We start from the raw sequence: 9,936 nt of genomic DNA, 5'->3' as shown, positions 1-9,936 counted from the left end.
GCCCCATGCTCATGTCACTCCCTCCCTCCCCCCCCCCCCCCCGTCACGCTTGTCTGTCCTATCAAATAAAGGCTAAAAATGCCCCCAAAAATATCTTAAAAAAAAAAAAAAAAGATACAGGGATTGAACCGCCAACATTCGGATTAGTGGATGCTCACTCTGACACCAACATGTATCAGATAATGGTCTTTCTACATAAACACATAGCATATATGATATATACTGTGTTTGACAGTCCACAGGTGATATATAAAACTAGATTGGTGTCCTCAAACCTATCATTTGCTATAACTGTGCTACATGATGTATGTGTGATGAGCCAAAATCCACTGTTATATTGGGCCGAGCAGGAGCAAGGACCTTTCCTCTCTCTGGCTGATTAATCAGTAAAATTACTGTGCCTACTATGGGGCTGGATTGGAATGAAAACATTTGCACTTATAGGTCACGATGCTCATTAAGGACCACTGACTAAAGAACACGTGTGTCCATCAAATATCAATAGTCTGCCGGAGCCTATTCTTCCTCTTGTGCTGTACTCACAGCTGATTAAATAAACTGTGGCACAAATGCCAAACCTCTCATTCAAATGCTGCTCAGATTAACGCAGCTCCCGCTAAAGTGACAGAATTCAGAAACAATAACATTTTGTAATAATCTTTTTAAGAGTGTTTGTGCTTCCCAAGAGGCAACCACATTTGTAATAGTTTGTGCACATTGATGAAATATTTGAAGTGTGCCAGGGGAAATTGCTCCCTCGAGAATATCTTGGAACAGCTTTACTTAATTTTTTTTCAACTTGCACTGAAAGGTAAATTATGCCATTATTGGCTCTTTCTTGAGCAGTTTTCTCTTTTATTCAGCTTTTTAATTCCCTGCCTCTCCACAAGCAGCGGCAAGAGGCAGTCATTACAGTGTGAAACCATGAAAGCAGTTAGTGTTTAAGAGAGAGCTTAATAAGTTATTAGGCACCAACTTCTAAACAACAGTGTGTCCCAGTGCCACCCACACTTTGTTACATCTCCCGGTCTCTGTTGGGATACAGACGAATAAATATGAATAAGAAGTGTCCTCAGAGTGGAGCGCTAATGATGTGGCTTTGGATTAAAACTTAAAACTGAGGTTATTTCCAAAGAGACATCTATATAGAATAGGGGTTATATTTTTCTGTGTGTACAATGAAATCTATGCACTCCTGTCACCGCAACTCTTCATTTGAAAACTTTATTACAGACAGAAAGACACAACCATGGCGATGTGCTCTACATTACTTCCAGTGTCTCACAGCACCAACAATTTCAACCAACGAGCATATCACAAATAGTCTCTGGAAGTGAGTGAATTTTTGGCTACGAACAGAACTGTGGAATGGTGTGACAAACCAACTATAGAAGAGAACATTACATTAGAAAGCAATTATCTGAGCGCAGGGTGACAATAAAATGTTCTGTACAGTATCCAAGGGGAAAAGTTAACATCTTTGAATTGCATTTTAAATCCTAGTCTCTGTGACTGGGAGGCGTCGCTGATGTTACATTACTGGTGTTGATGAAAGTTGTTTTTTTTTGCCTCAGGTTTTAGCACTTTCCCCAAATTGGAAAAGAAACACACTGGAATAGGTCCGTCAGAATTTCTACAGCATTAGCTTCTTCACATTTTCACCCCATTGCTACTGTATATCAAGACACCAAAGTCGGTTAATGCACACCAACACGTTACATAAAAATTCCTCGGGACATGACCTTGAAAGTGGGGCACAATATCAACTGTCACACATGGGGGCAAAGATGCTGTACGATGTTCCAGGATATCTGGCGTCAGTGTCTTTCCTTTGATGTTAATCTTTAACTTAAGTGTCATTTCTAATCTGAATAGGAATGGTGGGTATACACGAAGGATTACACTTCGAAATGAAATATAAAGTTGAACAAACTGTGCCTCTCATTTGCTGCACATGTGCAGAGAAAATTGCTCAAGAAGACATAAGCAAATGGGGCTGTCTGTTGTTCTATCCTGACAGAGTTTAAATATAGGATCAGGAATTATATTTTAAAAAAGGAGATTACAGTTTAACAAAAAGTACAGGCTTCAAAAAGAGAATTAGAAGGCGCAGAAATACGGCATGTTGGTCATGGCATGAACAGCTTTAGATCCACCAACAAGATTACATGACAGATAACCAGCAACAACTGAGAAACTCTCTAGCATGCCAGTGTTACATGGCCTCATCTCTTATCTCTTCGGCATCCTCCCTACTCCTCTCCGTCCCCTACGGGCTCCTTCTTCTCAGCCATCAGTTCAACTGCTTCTCTAGCTCCGTCTTCACCCTCAGGGACCTCCGCCTCTTCTCCATCTCCCTTCTCTTCCCTCTCTTCTCCATCTCCCTTCTCCCCCCTCTCCTCTCCCGCCTCCTGCTCCTCCTGATCCATGTCAAGCTCTTCAAAGGACGAGCCGCTGCCCATAGACTCGTTCGAGCCTCTCTCGCTGTTGTCCCTGTGCTTAGTGTCTTCATTTGCATCCATTACGTCCCTCAGAGGCAGGGAAGATGCCAGGGAGGCGGCTGTGGAAGCAGCCAGGGATGTCTCTCTGCTGTCCCACGGCACGCCGCCGCTCACTGAACTCACATCGCTGTGGGAGTCTGCACCTGAAACAATGGAGAGAGACGGATAAAATAGGCTCTGTGAGTGGGCAAATACACACTAAAATGATTACAGGCAAGGAAACTCAATTAGAGTGAACTACAGGTGTTTGTGTGCTAATTTATTTAGTGCTGGATTCCCCTGGGTGGGACTGTAAAGAAGGCACTGCTACCTCCACAATGTAGAAGAGCACACTGAAAAATACAGTTTTACAGTAAATACCCTATAATGGTTATTGCATTTCCTACATGTTTACCCTTCATTAGAGATATGCTTGGACATGGCTATTTGGATGTTTGGGTAAACATTGCTATGTACAACATGGCTACAGCAACCCTCACAACAAATGGGACAGAAAAACACTGCATATCCAGTTAACATAATGAAAATTTCCTCTAGGTGGAGCAAGAGGTGGAGCAGCTTGATTTTGGACTCCAAAGAGAGATGACCAAATGAATGAGTGTGTTTGTCGTTGAAGCGTGAAGAGAAATGGAGTAAAGATGCCACATAAAAAGGTATGTATTCCTTTTTACATCTGGCTTTAGTCAAAGATACTCTATAATACCCAACTACAAGCTGCACCAGTGGAACAAAATGGTACACTTCCAGTCTCCTAAGTTGGCATGGTCGTCTCTACACCGCATCCCCTGACCTCCCTTTGGAAGTGCAGTAAACACCGTGTAGATGGATTAAATCAGATTCAAAGCAATACCACACTATACAGTACAAATTTAATGTTTGCTCCTTATTGTGCCGCTCATTTTTATGTGTAAGATCACGTCAGTTGTTGTCAGATTTCATGAGTGTATGTTGCTAAAACCAAGACAAATGGGAAATGGGTCCAATATATATGGTTACGTCAGTGACCATGGGACAAGGGGAATGGTCTTAACCTGTACTCTTGTTCACTTTTCCCATTGGAATGAATGGAACCAGGACCGTCTCCTAGAGGGGCGGGGCAGTGGCGAAACCCACATGACACAGATACAAGAAATGAAGGTGGGGCGTCTCGGTTTACCCACTGTCTCTGCCTTAGTCTTTTTTGCAATATTTTAAAAGAGCAACAGATTTGCGTAGCCAGCATTAGTGTGCTAAAGACTTTGATGCTACAGATAGCTACTTTTAATCAACAACTTATTTCTGTTATATTTGTTCAAGATTTTTATATGTTTTTGAATTGGCATCGTTTTTGAGGCTGGAGCACGTTTCTTCTAACGGAAACATGTCGGTTACGGTTGTAGCACGTTTGCCCTTCGCGACCACCGTACACAACATGTAAAGAAATTGCCAGAAACATAAAACACTATTAAAATAAACTTCTGAGTGGTCTTAGTGTTTTCTGTGAGCAGAAAGCTGAGGTAATGCAGGTCTACAGCCATGCTAGCAGGTCTGTGAGGTAGAGCTACATGCTAACGTCAGCAAGCTAACAAGCTCACAGTGACGATATCCCGGCTATGAACACCTGTGGAATCCGCCCGGTCTCCCTCTTGGCTTCCCATTCCTGGCTTGACCCTGCAGCTCACCTATTGTCCCTTTTCATTTTAGCTTGCATCCAACACACACACACAGCCATGCACCCGCAGTCACTGCTGACATTCCACATTACAGATATAGATTGTTGTGTTTTGTTAGCCTTAGTTTCTGTTGACTACGTTTGTTAAATAAATATCATTTGCAGTTACATTCCCTCTTGCGTTTGTTTGTCAGAGAATTGAGCCAGCTCTGACACTAACATGCTGATGTTTGGCAGGTATAATGGTTATCATGTTCCCCATCTTAGTTGAGCATGTTTGCATGCTAATGTTGGCTAATTGACACTTAAATCAAAGTACAGCTGACGTTGATGGGAATGTCACTGGTTTTTAAGCTATTCAGTTATAAACTAACATACGGTATGGGACGAATTAACATTTTGACCTGATTATGGGGCTACATAAAAAGTCAGAAGATCACCAAAGTTCTTACAAATTACCTTTAGGGACCATGAATATCTGTACCAAACTTTATGGCAATCCATTCAATAGTTATTATATATTATACTATTATACTATTTTACTTAAAACCACAAATGTCAATATCATGCTAGTGCGAGTGAAAAAGTCAAGGGATTCATCCTAGGACTATGACTGTCTATACATGCCTTACATACAGTCCATCCAGTAGCTGTTAAGATATTTCACTTAAAACCAAACATGTCAACCTCATTGTTGAGATATTGAAATCTGAATCGATCAACCACCAGATAGAAGTTGCCATTCAGAGCCACGCTGCTAGCATGGCAAAAAACATAATTCTTTTCATATAGAAACAAAGGATGAAGCTGAAGTTGGTAACTTTAATAAAAATAATTTTCTGTTGTATTTGCTGAAACTGTCACCACATCCATACAGTAGTACATGAGACAGATAATCTGTCTTCCTCTGCCTCCTTGTAGTGCTGTTAATGGGATGTAAGAATTGATCACACTTCACTAAAATATGGTTCTGAACACATCTGAGGCAAGAAATAAGCAATGCAGTAACAGAATCTTGATTCATATTTGATTAGCGCTGCCTAATTTGACCGCATGAGCTGTGACTGACAGCTGTGCTAGAGACTCGGATGTTCTTGTTCAGCCATGGTGCGCTCGTGCAAATGCCATTAGAGGCAGCACGAAGAGGAAGAGGAAGATTATTGTTTTCACAGACTGTCTCATTCACTAATGTTTGGATATAGAGACAGTTTCACCAAAGTTATTTTCATAAAAGTCATCAGCTGTAGCTTTAACACATTAACTAACACTGACATTTTGCTTTGTTATAAACCTCATCAAAGATGATGCAAGCGTGTAGAGCTGTGTGTGTGTGTGTGTGTGTGTGTGTGTGTGTGTGTGTGTGTGTGTGTGTGTACACACATTTTCATTCTCTGCCATCCTTTGATCCAGCTGAGCAATATAACGTTTGTGTTATGAAATTCTGATCTCTTGGTCACTTAAAATTCATCAGATCTGTATCTTTAAGTCACCTTATGATAATGAAACCAACCCTGCTTGAACCTGGTCAGTAAATCTCATCAGGAGTCTGTGTGTCAGCTGAGCTCAGAGGAGCCTGATTATTATTGTTACAGAGAGAGGAGATCTTTCATATGAACTCAAAGATGAGTCATAGCCATGTTAACAGCATTACTTGCACCTAATGCTCCTGCATTGTGCTACGGTGCAGCTAACTATCAGTGAGGGAATGTTTCTGCTGCTGCCGTCTGCAGGACATAAAACATATCTTAAATCATCATGAACAACATCCGTTAGCTTAACCAATGGAGATTTCCTCACCCACATGATCAGCCTGCTAATGCCTTCAGCCTTAACCTGATTCTAATTGGCCTTTGATCTGTGATTCTCCGTCAGTGGATAGCCATTCATTATCTCTTACTACTGTTATTTTTAGGTGTTTGTGTGTGAGCGAGGCAGAAGTTAAATGCTCCTGTGTTGTGAGCAGAAACATAGTAATTGCAGGAGATGCCAGCAACGTGAAAATCTGAAAAGGAAGGGTGAAATGAATTAGGGTTGGTAAAAGGAGCAGAACGGTGTGTCAGGTAGGTCAAAAATAAAAACAACCACGGCTGAAGTGAGGGAGACAAATGAAAGAAATGACGCCTTTGTTGCTTATACTGCCTAAAATTACAAATGAAAACAGGAATCAAGGCTTATAAATGTAACATCTCCCACCTACACAACAAATATTACTCAGTGAGTCGGTTCTCCAGAAGAGACTTCAGAGGCAGGAGGAAAGAATATACCAAAACGTACTCTGTAAAAAGCAGACCTAAAACCTCTGTGCCAAATTCTGTGTTAAAGTCTTTCCAGTTTATGACTGTTTTTGTATTATTCTGACAACTTTTCCTTCCCTGTTCTTGTGCAATATACTGGTGCTTTTTGTATTTTTGTGTAGACCTAATGTCTCTTATTTGAGTCCAAAAGAACAGCCTCCATATAAAGTGTCTTCCACAAACAAAATCCAACTCAAGTTGACTTTTTTATCTCACAGGACACTCAAACACCACTGTCCGAGCCATTTTCCTGCTGCTTTCACACCCCGAATAAATCTCATCCACACGTCAAAGTGTTTTTGCACTAAATGTGTCATCCGGGACCCAAATACAATAAACAGGGAGTCTCCGAGCTCCCCACTGAGGTCAGTCCTTCCTTTTCATTCATTCAAAACCCAGCATCACTCAGCAATCTAATTATCACATCCGACAGATCTGATCCTGTCTGTGGTGATCAGTGTCATATATAGGAAGTCCATTTAGGTTATTTATAATATCCGTTTATGAGTCTGTTGATTAGCGAGCAGGTCCAAACAAAGCTATTGGGAATGATCTCAGTGGAGCAGGTCTGGTGTGAATGTGATGTGGCTGAGACGCTTAAAAATGTACACAGATGGAGTGTTGGTAGTGATTTATATTTCATTTGCACGTTGCAGTGAAATGATTTTTCCGGAGAGACTCATTTTACAATACAAGAAATTTTAGGGGAAATAATGGGTCTATTTAGGGTAATTGGGTGGACAGCACCCCAAGGAAGAGCCTCAACACAATGGATAACTTTCACCCCCTCTACAACTGCAAGTCCTGAAATTGGTACCCTGGTTGACGCCAGCTGTGCCTCTGAAAATCTTTTAGATAACATTTGCCTAAATTAGTTGCTAAATTGGGCCCATTGGGATTATTAGCAGAGAATCAAGGTCTTGTTCTTCCAACTGTTTGGAACAGAGGAGAGGATTTTTTAAGGTGGTAATTAGAGACAGATAGGGCTGAAGCATGCCGAGAGTTTGGAGAATCAGAGTCTGAGTGGATGGCAAGCGAGGTGGGACAATGAAACACAGGAACAGAAGTCAAGAGGTGATGCAGTAGATGGATCGTCTTGTTTACAAATTAGAGCTGGGAGCAAGAGCATTTAAGGATACTCATCATAAAATATGCACATGTATTGTTGCTCATCATAAAGGGTTTGTTTCCATCTGAATTTAGCACAGATTTTCACCAAATTCCCAGAAAATCGGCAAAAGAAAATGTAAATGGATGCACGTTTCCATCAACTTCCACTGTGTGTATAGTACAGTAGGCGTTGGGCAAATCAAGATTAACACTAGGTGGCACTAATTCTCCAGTTGGATGCTATTAAAGCATCGCAGAGGAAGAGGGCACAACAAGATAATGTGACTAAAAGAACACCAGTCAAACCTTAAACCAACCAAAAACAATTTGGAAAACATGATGTATACATGGCACATATGTTTGTTTCATGTGTTAATTTGAGAAAGGCGGTCTCTTAATTGCTCCGCACAAATCTGAGGTTTCCAGCTGCTGGTACTTGTCATCCCAGAGGTTGACCTCTTCTTTGCACAGTGAAGCAGAAGATTCAGTGGATTTTGAAGTCCTGTGCTTTATGTCACAATTTATTGTTCCTGTTGCACTTAATCACACTTTGCTTTTATTGATGCGCCCAAAGTTTCCACCTCAGCCAAGGGTTAAAGCCTTTTTCTGCCATATTTTGATTGTTTTTTTTTACATTTCCAGGCAAAAAAAGTCGTCTGATTGTCACAGCTGACTGAAGTAGCACACAAAGGGAGGTAGGGAGGATCCAAAAGGAGTAAGTAGCTTGGGAGCCGAAGATCAACGCTGGGGACCCAGGAAGATCAGAAGATGGGCGGAGCATATCTGAAGGCCAATCAGGGGGTAGACCATGCAGGTGGAACACCTCAAGAACTCCAAGATAGGACCCAACTGGAACTTGAAGATGGGTCCCTTGGAGACGGAGCCCCACTGAATCTTGGAGATGGGGCCGCACTGGAACTTGAGCACAAGACCCCAAAGGGACTTGGAGACTGGTATACGTAGGTAACAGTAACTGGGGAAGTGATAACAGGCAGGTTGACTGCAGGAGTAGTCAGGGACAGGTGAAACTAATCAGGTGCAGAACAGATGGCGGAGAAAACACAAGGGCAGGAATTGAAGTGATCAGAAACAAGAGGAGATGTGAGTAACGAAACAGGCAACGCTAAGCATGAATGAAGAATGTGGTCAAAGAAAAAACATGACCTCAAGAGGAGATCAGGGTAGATCATGACACAGGTAGCACACTTAATGTCTCTTCTTCTGCATCAGTCTGCGCATTCCTCGATCCACGGGATGTCTTTGTAATTCTTTAAAGACGAATTATATATATATGTAGTTAAAGACAGATCTCCTCAACATGTGTCATCTTCGTCTTCTTGTTCCTGGCAAATCAGCTAGGTGCGTATGCCACCAACTGGACTGGAGTGTGGAACAAGCGATGCAGAAACAATGAATTGGCCTTTAGTGAGGAGGGTTAGAGATGCTGCATCACATTCAACACTGAAACATAGCCATAGTACCCTCCCACATCATCATGCACTTTAACAGAGCATCATTACTTACAGTAATTAGAAACAAACAGACATTAAGTAAAAGCACGTGTACAAGTTCCAGTTTCAAACTAGTTGACAAGTTTGCTGAGCCAATAGTTTGCAATGTTGTGCCTTAGCTGGGTGTAAGAAGTCCCCTGTGGCCAGTTTTGTGATGAAGAGTCCATTCATCAATAGGATAAACGGTGTAAAAATGAAGCCCACAGGCCAGTTTTATCCCGACACTGGTTTGTGTCCTCAAAAGATTAACAAGCCTCTCGCAGCACAAACAGTGGCTGCTGTGATCACCAGATTATCATAAAAGTGTTTTCATTTTGTTTGGGCGTTGACTTTCTCTCGGTGTGCTGTGATGGTAGAAGCAGGACGAATGTTCAACACAGGCAGAATTTATGGTCAAGACAGTCTATAACGTGGACAGTGGAGTTGAGAGATGAAAAGTCGAAGGCAATCTCCCAGGTGCCAGGACGGGATTTCCACCGCTGGCTTGTCAGACAAAGCTTAGCTCCACTGATTGATCCGTTTCTCATTAAGAAAGCTCAGCTGTGTCTGGGACTATAAACACACAGACTTCATTTCTGATGGTGGCTACTGAGCCCTAAAACTAATGTAATACACCAACATAAAACTTAATAAAAGCACAGATATACCAGCCGTGACGTAGGAACACTGCACACAGACATTCATACAGCCTCACACCTGCCTGCTTCTTGTTGTGTAGCATATAATACCTGAGCTGACTGTGCAAATGTTGAACTCTTGAGAAAGTGCACACCTCAACAAAAACAACAGTTTGTTCAGCTGAAAGGAAAAAAAATCTGATTTAAAGACCTTCAACAAAACTTTTCAGAGAAACAACCAAGATTAGTTTA

General features: G+C 41.7%; 1 protein-coding gene across 1 annotated transcript in view; it reads right to left on the bottom strand.

Annotated features, from left to right (window-relative positions):
• Positions 1-1,210: 1,210 nt before the first annotated feature.
• The window catches only part of tex264a (testis expressed 264, ER-phagy receptor a), an 89,988-nt gene continuing 81,262 nt past the window's right edge, over positions 1,211-9,936 (bottom strand). The window contains exon 4 of the mRNA XM_050038677.1: positions 1,211-2,644. Within this exon, the coding sequence (XP_049894634.1) occupies positions 2,253-2,644 (392 nt within the window). The 3' untranslated portion in view covers positions 1,211-2,252. The remainder of the gene's footprint in view (positions 2,645-9,936) is intronic.

Source organism: Epinephelus moara, chromosome 24 (genome assembly GCF_006386435.1).
Source record: "Epinephelus moara isolate mb chromosome 24, YSFRI_EMoa_1.0, whole genome shotgun sequence".
Taxonomy (NCBI): Eukaryota; Metazoa; Chordata; class Actinopteri; order Perciformes; family Serranidae; genus Epinephelus; species Epinephelus moara.
Note: the sequence above shows the minus strand (reverse complement) of the source record. Positions and strands in the feature narration are given on the sequence as shown.